The sequence below is a fragment of the Stigmatopora argus genome, chromosome 21 (assembly GCF_051989625.1).
Source record: "Stigmatopora argus isolate UIUO_Sarg chromosome 21, RoL_Sarg_1.0, whole genome shotgun sequence".
NCBI lineage: Eukaryota > Metazoa > Chordata > Actinopteri > Syngnathiformes > Syngnathidae > Stigmatopora > Stigmatopora argus.
This window is the reverse complement of record NC_135407.1, coordinates 1,274,026-1,286,570: the sequence shown is the minus strand read 5'-3', so window position 1 is coordinate 1,286,570 and position 12,545 is coordinate 1,274,026. Positions and strand designations below refer to the sequence as shown.

Below are 12,545 nucleotides of genomic sequence, written 5' to 3'. Positions count from 1 at the left end.
CTTGGCGAGGACGTTATTTGAGTCATTTGCTGCCATTAACAGTTAAGATGATTCAAGGTTTCTTTACGTTTTTTTTTACATTGACCATTGAGTATATATATGGCATATTATCCCTTACTTCACTGAAACTAAACAAACACATCAATAACTATCTATTTCTAACTGTTTTAATGATACGATCATTAAATCGTTGGCTGCCACTGACGAAAAAAGACATCAAATCCATTTGGACGGGGATCGAATGATCGCTGCTCTTCAAGAACTTCTATTTTCAAATATTACACCATGCTCTGTTTTACGACTAATTTCTGAAATGAAGAAGTTTCATTCAGTCGACATGTTTCATACCTGTCAAACTTGGCCAATTGCTCAAATTATTAATGATTTCAGTCCCCCTTATTAGACGATGATAAACATTACAAACACAACATGGGACATATTTCCTCACATAGGCCGCAGCTAAAAGTCTAAAATTTTCCCCAAAGTGGACGGGGTGCCCAATCAGTCGGCGCGCCTTATGTACAGACGCTCCCCTACTTACGAACATTCGAGTTACGAACAACGGTACATACGAACATGTCTGCAAATTGCAAATATTGAAAGTTGCACAAAGTTTGCAAATCAATTGAATGATGCCATTCAGTGCTACCGCATCATTTATGATGAAAAAAAGAAAACTGCAATCGTCATTAGATAGCTTCTTTCGGCCAGTTTCTAGTAAATCTCTCTCTCTCTCTCTCTCTCTCTCTCTCTCTCTCTCTCTAATGTATGTATACAGTACTGTATGTATTCTCTCCATGTTATTAAATGTTTTTTTTTTCAGTACAAACCAATGCGTGTTACTTATACAAGCCTTAAACATACAAATGCACTTATATAAACCTTCAATATACTTATATAGGCCTTAAACATAAATTATAATACAAAATATAGCACTGAATCAACTTACGAACAAATTCAACTTATGAACAATCGCTCGGAACGTAACTCGTTCGTAAGTAGGGGAGCGTCTGTATGCACAAAAAAGTCTGAAAGGCCCATGCCGGAGCTTGATCAAGTAGGCAACCATTTTGATTGGAAACAGCCTATCTTTAGCCAATACCGCAGCTTTGATGAATGCTTAGTAGGGGAGTCATTTAAACAGACCCCGATTGGAAGCAGGTATTGTAGACAGATGGGGACCCTAAATTGCCAAGCTTTTCTGCCTACTCCATTTGTTTTGCGTAGAGTATGGCGTCAAACCTTAATCACCATTTTAAGGACTTGCCATGAAAAACTGTGCGAGTGCCCGTTCATCTCTATTGCAGCTTCAACTAACATTTGTATCCATTAATCATCTAGCATACTAAAATCAAAACAGATGTGACACATCCAGACCCTAACACATCCAAAGTAAAAAAAAAAGGCATTGTTTGTAAGATTGCACCGGTTATATTGTGGCTTAAATGTTATGAATAATGCCAGGCATTACTGCGTAACACTAAAAAATGTGTACACATCTAGCTTGGGGAACATAAAAGCCAGCAGCATCAGCAGCAGCCACCGAGACGGAGCAGAGGGGCTAATCATCTCGCAGCCCTCCAGCATATACACACGCACAGCAGCTGGATAAATACGTGCTAAGCAAACAATGGCGAAACAAAGAGGTATACATCTCATTTGTGCAATTAAAATAAAAAGACTTGGCAGCAATGTTAAAGCATCTCTTCCTCAGTGTGGCGGGTTTTGCATTGAAACAAATGTTTGCGTTGCCATTTATATTCTCCAGCGCTTCTCTGGTGTTTTTAGTTCATTGTTTCGCTTAAAAAGCAAACAAATAGGGAGTCATCTTTTTAAAAAAATTACTTTATTGCTAGATTAAACAAGCGAAGCTGTTGCCGTTGTGCTCATTGGATTCAATGCAGCGGGTGTAAAACAAGTGCACAGTAATGACTAAAAAGTTTCAATACTTAGAATGTATGGGATTCTTATTTCACATTTATACGTCTAAAGTTTGAAAGCCTACAGAAAGTTTGACACCTGTTTGGTTCTTGACAAAAACAGTAAAGGGACTTTGTACTTGGTACTAGGCACACCATGTATATAGAACTTACATTTCGGCCCTTATAATACTAATAAAATTTATACAGTAGTACCTCGAGATACAAGCTTAATTCGTTACGGGACTTTTTGCATGGCAATGCACTCGTAACAAAACATAAACAAATTTAAATGAACTTGGATTACGATGCAGACACACTCAAAAATAAGTTTAATCGAACCTAACACTGAACTTGATTCGAATTTTGTTTGACATTTTGATACCATTCTTCTCCCGGGTTGGCTCTTTTTGCCCCGCCTCCACACTGACTTTCAGTCAATATCGAGGGTTGTTCGAGTTTGTATTCTCTTCAAAATATTCCCAAAATGATGCACACAAATATCCTCACAATAGGATAATGCACAGGGAAAAAAACACTGAAAAAATGCAACGCTCCGCCCAGTGCTCGCAGAGACATTACAAAGAGCGAGTTGCGACCAGAGACATTATAAGAGGGAGTTGCGGGGAGAGAGACGGTGCTCATGATGTTCTTATGAGCAGCATCTCGCATCCGCTGTCTGCTCGTATATCAAAATTAGTCTCGTATCTCAAGATAAATATTTGCCCGAAATTTTACTCGTATCTCGAATTGCTCGTATGTCGGGCCACTCGTATGTCGAGGTACCACTCTATGGTACTAAATAATAAATTAATTGATGGAAAACGTCCGTCATACCTTGCAAAGGTTACTGATTTGGACCTTTTCTCTGCCATCTAATCATAAAAACAATTAAATAACAAACCTAGACATTGATTGGTCTTATTTTAAATATATTCAACGTTAGATATAAGCTAGTTAACCACATTCTGGTAAATCGCCAAAATACAAAACCAGATGACAACCTGTTGCCAGGCAGATTTTTTTTTAGGACTCAATTAAAACTGCCCGCAGACCAATAAACCCAGGTACTAAATGCAGCATGAAATGTATACAGATTGCCAGCTCGCTACTGATCCAGTCTGATATATCACAATGTATGCTCTCGAATCTAGTAAAAATCACCAAAAAGGAAACAATTGGAGTGTTTGATATGAAAGAAATGTGTTTTTTTATGATTCTCAATGTAATCCTTTCTGTGGCGAGGCATCCTTCTGGTCGTAATTGTGGGCGGAAGGAGATACGCAGCGTAAATGTGACATTGGCGTTAAGCCGCCGCCTCTTGAATTATGCTATCTGCTGGCGGCAGCGGCTTCTCGCCTTATCTTATCGCCAGCCAATAACCTTTTGCATTGCTCGTCGCAGATGGAGCGTTTTTCTGTTCATCCGAGGAAGGAAGCGCTGCCGTATCTCTGACTTTAAGCAAATGCGGTAATGTTTAACACTGTAGTAGAGTACCCAGTTTGAGTACAATAAGAGATGGTGCGGTGAAAAAAGGCACAAAGACATAATCCTGAATCTAGTTAAAAAAAAGACTTCTGGCAGAGTGAAAGGGGAGATAAAGCTATTCAGCAGTTGTTTGCTGAAAATACTAACATTTGGCTATAAAACTCATTCACAGTCATTAAATCACTACCACAAAAAAAACAAGTAACTAATGAGTCTTTCTCTTTTTATGAGAGCTGGTTCAGTCGGAACAATGTCCGTAATCACCAGTGAGTTGAACCTCAGTGGGATATCGATGTTAACATAAAAAGGTTATTTTGGATGATAATACGCATATTGGGATTAAACAGTGTTCGTGGTTCTTTTTTAGGCTCAGTGCAACCACATGTACGTAAATAAATGCTGTCAGTAAAATAATCAATCTCAACTGGGACCGGGTCCAAAAGGGATGATTTAGCTGGGGTTGGGAGGTAGCTAGCAAAAAGTTTAAACAATACTAATAAAGTTCTTCGCATCCGTAGTCATGCTTTATAGCACCTTTCCCTCGCTGATCCATGCCCCCTTTACTCCCTCCCGCAAACAAGGTCCCCTAGTGGGACACACCCCCAGTAGCCCCAACCCCAAGCTCCGCCCCTTATTGTCCTATTGTTGTCAAATTTGAGGATAAAACCGTATTGTCCACAATCAAAATGGCTTCACGGGGATATGTAAATAGAGATCTTGATACAATATTCATCATCATTTTTTAACCGAAATCGCAAGGAGTGAGCTGCTAATACTTTGCATGCAAAGGTCAGGCTGAGCAATCTGATCACGCTGACCAATCAGAAGGACGTTTTAATTAATTGTATCATACCTGTCAACCTCTGCCGATAACTGCCCTTATAAACGAGTCGTACGGTGTTTGTAAGGTTTTTGGGGGGTTTGTAAGGGGATTAGTAATCATTTATAAGGGCAGTTATCGGCAGAGGTTGACAGGTATGAGTGCTGGATAATAATATGCTTTGCAAAACTTTCTGTACTCAGGTATGGGAGATAATGAATAAAATTCACAATATCTAGCAGGAAAATTGTTCATCCCTCGAGACTTCATTGCGCAGCCTACTGGACAATTAGTGAGTGTTACATTTGCAGATCAGCTCGTACCTGGACCAGGTTCCATCCCTCCAAGGACTCAGCGATGATGGAGGTGACAGAGGGGCAGACACCACCAAAGATCATCAGGTGTTTGGGTCCGTAGCAGATGGCGTCGAAGAAGGCCCGCAAGCCCTTAGCGTTGTCACACTGCACATGTCAAAGAAAGAGAGGAAAACAAAATGACGACAAGATGCTGGAAGAAAGAACATTTTTGATTCATGGTATTCACAAATTCAGTGTTGGGGCAATAAAAAACAGGGACCTTGCACCCCTTACGTAACCAATTAACGGTTTAGCAATTGATACATTTATATTTGCATTGAACATTGTGTAAGTATGAAATGTAGCTGTTTCACTTGATTTTCCCATCATTGTGATTATTAGGCTTTTTTCAGACGTCATATTGGTTTGTATGTGTAGAATACTACATGGATAGTTATTCAGTCAGCTCTCTGGGTGGTTTGTTTGGCTGATTGTTTGCTAGATTGTTGGTTGGTTGTTGGAAGAAATCTGTAGATGGGCAGGGAGTGTAGAGAAAAGTATCTATTATAGGGTTAGGTTGTTGCTTATGGCCCTTTAGGGAGAATAATAAATGAGATATCTGGATGGTTTGTGGAATGATTGTTTGGTTGGAATGAGTGATTTGTTGAATGGAGGATAGATGGATAGGTTTAGTAAAATCAGTTGGTTTGATCATTGGAATTGATGAATAGATTGATGAGTGGGTGACTAGATAGATAGATGTTGCGATTAATGGTTTATTTCTAAAGGAAAAAGATGGACGGTTGATGTGTTTAGATTGGCTAGATGGATGGACAAATGGCTCTCTCGATACAGAATTGATCTCTTTGGATAGCCAGTTAAATTTTGGTTTAGATACAATGGATACATATGTTTTTATTGCGATTGTTTGGCAACCAATTCAAGGTATACCCCGCGTCCTGTTCATAATTAACTGGGATAAGTTCCAGCACCCGCAAAGACCCGTTTGCAGCAGTATAGATTAACAATTGAATGTTTTTAATGACTTGGTAGATGGATAGTTCAATGATTGTCGGAAGGTTGACTGGATTGGGCGTTTTCTTTTAATTTATTTTTTTGCAGAAAACACCGCCGCAGCATCTACTCTCGTTCGGTGCTGCGTTTCCATGGCAACCGGAAAACTGAGACAGTGCGGAATGAACAAGAACATGTGGCAGAGGAAGTGTCTACTGATAGCGACACCAGCTAACTAGTTTTGCTGTGATTCGCACACTCGCTAATGATATCAGCAGCCCTCACTCTTCTATTATTGACACTCCATTCTCAGAGATGGAGTGCCCATGTGTGTGTGTGTGCATGGTGTGTGTGCAAGGTGTGTGTGTGTGTGTGTGTGTGTGTGTCTGCCTGCCGAGTGCACCTCATCTACGGAGTCATTTGACCTTGTTAGCCATCAGTCGGCAAACTGAATGAGATTTTCCGCTGAGCAACAGCACAGTGGCCCTACGCTGTTCTCCCATTGAAAAAAAAAAGGGGGAAAGAAATAGAAAATCCAATTGGAGTGGTCTCCGTGATAGCCCTGATGGGCTTTATTAAGGAGGGGCAAGTGTCGGCCGTGATGCTCATCTATGTGGATGGGCTCCTGTTGCCTGAGTGGCACTAGAAAAGTACACAGATTGTGTTCGGAGTCAATGAAAGTAAGAGTGGGCAAAGATTTAGTAGGATTTCTTGTGAAGAGTTATGCAAAAAAACGACCAGTGCAAGCTATAAGATCGGTCAAATTTTGATGAACAGTGTTCAAAAATGTGGATAACTTATTTCTAAAATGAATAAAAAGCTGCAAGTTTAGTGTTAAAAGTGAAATCCCCTTAACATCCACTTCATATCAATTTATCTTGACAGTGGAAGACTTTCATGCTGAAATGTATTCATTTTTTTTGCATCGACTATGCAATACACATGATTAATTAATAGGTTCATATACAAAAAGCATCATTCACTATGAAGCGGACAAGACTTTGAACCACAATTTAGCAGGATTTCATGCAAAAAAATGCCTCCCACATGCATTTACATTGATACATACAGATGAGGAACACAGTAAGTGGTTGCGGGATGACAAAAAAAAGCCACAAGAGCACTTAAGTCCCGAGCGGAATGTTGAGATACACTATGAACACTTTATTCCCTCATCCCTGAGTCTGAGAATCTAATTCCTGGAATTTGGATGCCATTTGGAGACGATCAATAGGGCAAAATCTGTAATAATCTGCACTCGCCAAAGGGAGATCCATTGGGGGTCCCCCATGGAGAGAATTTTGGGCCCGGGCAGCAAGAAAGGCTGAGGAAACATGGGTGACAGTACAGTGGTACCTCGACATACGAGTAACCCGACATACGAGCAATTTGAGATGCGAGTAACATTTGGAGCAGATTTTTAGTGTTAGGTTAGATTAAACTTATTTTTGAGTCCAAGTTAATTTAAATTTGTACATTTGTTATGTTACGAGCGCGTTGCCGTGCAACACCCCCCCCCCCACCCCGTCCGTCAGTCTCTCTCTCTCCCCTTTTGAAATCCGTATAATTTTATTACTATTAACACATTTTAGTAATATTAAACCACTAGTTATTTGTTAATAGATGGCAAATTAGAACAAATAAAAATGTTTTTCCAATATCCAATATCCTGTTTTAGGGGTTTTTCAGAGGGTTGGAATGAATTAATTTGTTTTTAGTTCATTTCTATGGGAAACGTTCGTTTGAGTTACCAGAAAATCGACATACGTGCTCAGTCATGGAACGAATTAAGCTTGTATCTCATGGCACCACTATACATGGAGAATGATCTGGGGTAAAAAGAGTGAAGGCACAATGGGAGGAAACACAGTGAGAGCATCCAGAGAGGATGTGGGTAAGGGCAATTTGGAAAGGGCCGGTGTGGGTGAAGTCATTTATGGATGAGCGTAGGCACACAACTAGTAAAGACAAATAGGGAAGGGCCATTTGTTGCCTAGTAAGGGCACAACAAGAAGTAAAGGCAGAGGAACTCCAAGCTGAAATTATTGAGGGTACACTAGTACACACTAGGGGGAAGCATGGAGTGAGTTCCATCAGAGATTAAGGGGGTACATGAGGGGGACAGAGGTAAGGATCCATTTAACAGTGGGACAAATGAGCACTTTGCTCCAAAACAAACTTAATTGCGTTGTCTTGCTAATCGACAGCCAGGGTTGCGTCCTCAATGACTTTTCACCAAACGAGGACATTAGTTTGCTCTTATTGCACCGTCGCCGACAATAGCATGCAACAATTAGCCTCAGCGGCACAACAAACAGGGATGGTGTCGAGGTGGAAATATATAAAACAGACTTCAATCCTTAAATGTCATCTGTACATCCATCAAACACGATTATAAAACCCCAACGTAGCGCAATCAGACTCCCAATTACTCGCTGTCCATGGCCCATTTATTGTTCTGGTGAGATTTACTGGCACTACATGTGATTTGGTTATAAATTGGAATCCGGATGACTGGTGAGGTTCAGTGTTTTTCATTGTACAATTGTTTCTGTGCACCTGAACCTCTCCACTCCACGTATGAATGCACGCGAGTGTGCGCGTGTGCGGGTACCGGGCCAGCGCTAAACATGATGAAATGCCTTGTTAGTGACACAAACAGCGGCAGCTGCACCTGTCCTCCATCTAATAGCAAAATGACTGCACTCCAATCAGCAAGATGAGGCCCGATGCCTCATATAAAAGCCCATACATGTCCATCCATACTCATGATATTGGACCATTCATATGGCTGAATAGTTTGTAAAGAATATTCTATATTTTCTTCACTAAACATCTTTTTCTAACTTATATCAACATACATCACTGACTTAGTAAAATACACAAATAAATGGAACTGAACTATAAGCTGCAACGTTCAAACTCAAGTAAATATTAAGTAGTGGTTTATAGCTGAAATTTACTATATTTTAATTTATTTTAATGTTGTCAATTGATTTGTCATTCATTAAATCAGTTTTTGTGAGTAACTAATCAAAGTTTATTTTGCATTTCATTTTCAAGTTACTGAATTTGTATTAAACCTTTTTGTTCTCGATGGAATGGGATTTTTAGTACAGTAATTAAAGGGTTTTATTTAATAATTAATTTATGTAATTAAAACATTTTCATTGTAATTGATGAATTAGTCATGAATGGATATTTTATTTTGTATTTAATGAATGCAGGGCTAACCTATTTTTTATATTATATATGTATTTATATTTTTTTATCCAATAATTGATTAAAATTTAAATAGATTTTTCATGTTTATTATACATATAGCTATTATTAAAAGGCCATTCATTATTTAAGTATGATTGGAGTCATTTTCATATAGTTCTCTATTGTCTAATAACAAAAATAAACATTTAGTTTAAATATTAAGAGGTTTTCCTCCCGATGAATCCATTTCATATGGCCGACCATTTTCCCCGCTAAGGAGGGAGGGCTAACTTGACAGCATGCAAATGGCCAGCCGGCAGTTTATCAAAGTTGGGCTCCCACTTGAGGGTAAAGTCAACTGTAGACCCTGGGCCCTCAAAGGGGGCATTAATCAGCGTCAACCTGACTGGAGCATAAAAGAAGAAGAAGGAGGCAGTCAAGCTTTCGTTCTTTCTTCGGTTGACCCGCATAGCTGACAGCTAATTTACTGGCTGCCAAAGGAATAAAAGCAATATTAAACCACGACTTTCGTCAAGCTCACTTTTGATTAATATGCTACATCACAGATTTTAAATGAATATATATGTATACATTCATTCATTTTCTGAACCGCTTTATCCTAATTAGGGTTGGGGGGGTGCTGGAGCCTATACATATATGTATACATATATATACATTATATATATATGTATATGTATATATATATATATATATATATGTGTGTGTATATATGTATCTATATGTATATATGTGTGTATATATGTGTGTGTGTGTGTATATATATGTATATATGTATATATATATGTATGTATGTATATATGTGTGTATATATATATATATGAATATGTATATATATATATATATATATATATATATATATATATATATATATATATATATATATATATATATATATATATGTATGTATATATATATACGAGAAAATGCACGGACCGCCACTGATATATATACATATACACATATACATATATATATACATATACAGATATACACATACAGATATATACATACGTATATACACATATATACATATAATATACACATATATACATATATAATATACACATATATACATATAATATACACATATATACATATATAATATACACATATATACATATATATATACATATATATATATATATATATATATATACATACATATATACATATGTATATAACTAAATTTCATGAAGCAAGGAAAAGACTGAGTATTCTTATAAGATTTGTTTGTATGCATTATTGCCCAAACTGTACCATTGATTTCGGCTACATGTAATTGCTTTGTTGTTTATTTCTCATTTTTTGTATACTCTATTTATATGTGCTGCCGCTCCACCCGTCTAGAATGTTAAACGAAGGTTGACAATGGAAAAGGAAAAGTGAGACGGCTGTTGCTGCTGGTAATATTTAGACAGCAGGCTCTGGAGTACCCAAGGAGAGTCCACATTGATCCAGCAGCCATGTGAAGTGGATCAAGTCAAACGGTGATGGAGTGGAATTTTTCTATCCGGTCCCCTGACGCCGACGCCAAGGATACTCGGGGAAAATAACAGAGGCAGACGACCAGAATGCCCTTTCAAATCCACAAAGGATGACTATGATAACACACACTGTTTTTTTTTCTTTACTATTTCATTCAGTAAACATGATCAACCACAATGAATGAAGCAGTCAATGTATTTAAAATAACAATTACAAAAACATCAACTGCTCTGTGTGAAATATGTAATGCAGTGACGCACCAGTGAACGTTAGTAGCTAATATTTATTCGACATTTGTTAGTCAGCATGCTGAGGTATCAAAGTATTGTAGAGGTTTTTTTTTAATTATTTTAGATTTAACACAAATGTTGGGTTTCAATGTAGAAAAAAAAACAGAAATAAATAGCTTTGTTGGGGTGTAAAAACATGCCGTACTGGATAAAGTTTAAAAAAAAATCACATTTTAGTGCATACTTATGCGGTTTCTTACCCTTTGACAGAAGAAAAAAGGTTTTCACAACTTCAATTTTCAAATCAACCTAAATCACTTGAGTTTTAGCGATGAAAAAGAATTAATATTTGTTCAAATATTAATAGTTGATAAATCAAGTTAAGACAGCTAACTTTATCAAGGGGATAAAATGACTTAGGAAAGCTCATAATAAGTGTCCTACGAAAACATCAAAATTTGAGAGACGTCAACTGAAAATGTTAAGTTAGCATGACTTTTTAAAATAATGTTGGTATCAAAAGAATTTTGTTAAAATTTCAAAACTCGTATTGTAAATATTTTTACTAAAATCAATTACATTACATAATTGCTGATTTGTAATATCATTCAGCAAAGTAACAGATATCAACCTTTAAGGCATTTCTGTATTATGACAATATTCCAACATACTGTAGTAATCTTCTCACCCAAATGATGAATTATATCTATGATATCCACCTGTAACCTAGATTTTTTTATGTTCAACTATTGAATGGGTCATATAATTGCCCTATCAATATCACATTGCGGAGAGATTTCATATCAAACAATGACTGTATACTCACAATATCATATAACATATCGCACAGATAGTAACAAGGATATCCACTTGTATTGCAGATGATTTTCACCCATTATCGATTCCCTCTAATGTATGACGGCATTGTCATAATGTCCACATGTTGCACATTAGAAATACATATACAGTGGTACCTCGACATACGAGTGCCCCGACATACGAGCAATTTGAGATGCGAGTAAAATTTTGAGCAAATATTTATCTTGAGATACGAGATAAATTTTGATATACGAGCAGACACCGGACGCGAGAGGCTTCTCATAAGAACATCATGGCCACTGTCTCTCTCCCCGCAACTAATGTCTCTGGTCGCAACTCCCTCTTTGTAATGTCTCTACGAGCACTGGGCGGAGCGTTGCATTTTTTCAGGGTTTTTTTTCCCTGTGCGTTATCCTATTGTGAGGACATTTGTGTGCATCATTTTCTTAATATTTTGAAGGGAAGACAAAAGCAAACAACCCTCGATAGATTGTATCTAAAAGTCAGGGTGGAGGCGGGGCAAATAGAGCCAACCCGGGAGAAGGTAGGTATAAAAATGTAAAACAAAATCAGAATTAAGTTTAGTGTAAGGTTAGATAAAACTTATTTTTGAGTGTCTGCATCGTAATCCAAGTTCATTTACATTTGTTTATGTTATGTTACGAGCGCGTTGAAAAGATACATTTCAATGTGACGGCCCTATGGGAAATGCTGAATGTAATGTTGGGATTTGCATTGAACATGAGACTCTTGAGCACACCGAACTTTAGTGTACTTTTACTTGATTTTATTTGGAAGGACGCATTGGCCGATTGCGCTCTGCACACAAGTCACGTTTATGTGTGTGTGTGTGTGTGTGTGTGGTTGTGTGTGTTTGACATTGCCAGCAGTGGTCTCTTCTCCGCACTGGTTATCTCACGACAGCCATTTAGGGGAGGACATATTTCCACTGACCTTTTTCGGCCCGGTCTGAAAGGACGAACGCGAGCGACGCTGATAAGTCGACAAACGATGCGCTCTGCTCCTATCAAAAAGGCAGTGCTGGTCTTTTTTTTCCTTAAAAAAACATCTCGTGGAAAATAGTGTGTGTCAGTGTCACAGCGTGTGTGTCCCCGCAGCTAGCAGTGGGATTCTTCTGTCTACACACATCAATCTTGTTAGTGCCTAACGTAGCCTCCCAGGAATCCCGGCCCCGTGGTTAACGTTCCGATCTGGAATTCCATTCTGTCAACCTCCCCGGCGTTCTCCC

At 38.1% G+C, this 12,545-nt stretch overlaps 2 protein-coding genes across 2 annotated transcripts in view; both read right to left on the bottom strand.

The window, feature by feature from the left end:
* The window catches only part of gabbr2 (gamma-aminobutyric acid (GABA) B receptor, 2), a 98,981-nt gene that overhangs the window by 68,898 nt on the left and 17,538 nt on the right, over positions 1 to 12,545 (bottom strand). Inside the window, exon 2 of the mRNA XM_077590077.1 lies at positions 4,551 to 4,688. Within this exon, the coding sequence (XP_077446203.1) occupies positions 4,551 to 4,688 (138 nt within the window). The remainder of the gene's footprint in view (positions 1 to 4,550; positions 4,689 to 12,545) is intronic.
* galnt12 (UDP-N-acetyl-alpha-D-galactosamine:polypeptide N-acetylgalactosaminyltransferase 12) overlaps positions 4,672 to 12,545 on the bottom strand; it is a 51,245-nt gene continuing 43,371 nt past the window's right edge. Inside the window, exon 12 of the transcript XR_013297718.1 lies at positions 4,672 to 4,688. The gene's annotated coding sequence lies outside the window, so the exon portion shown is untranslated. The remainder of the gene's footprint in view (positions 4,689 to 12,545) is intronic.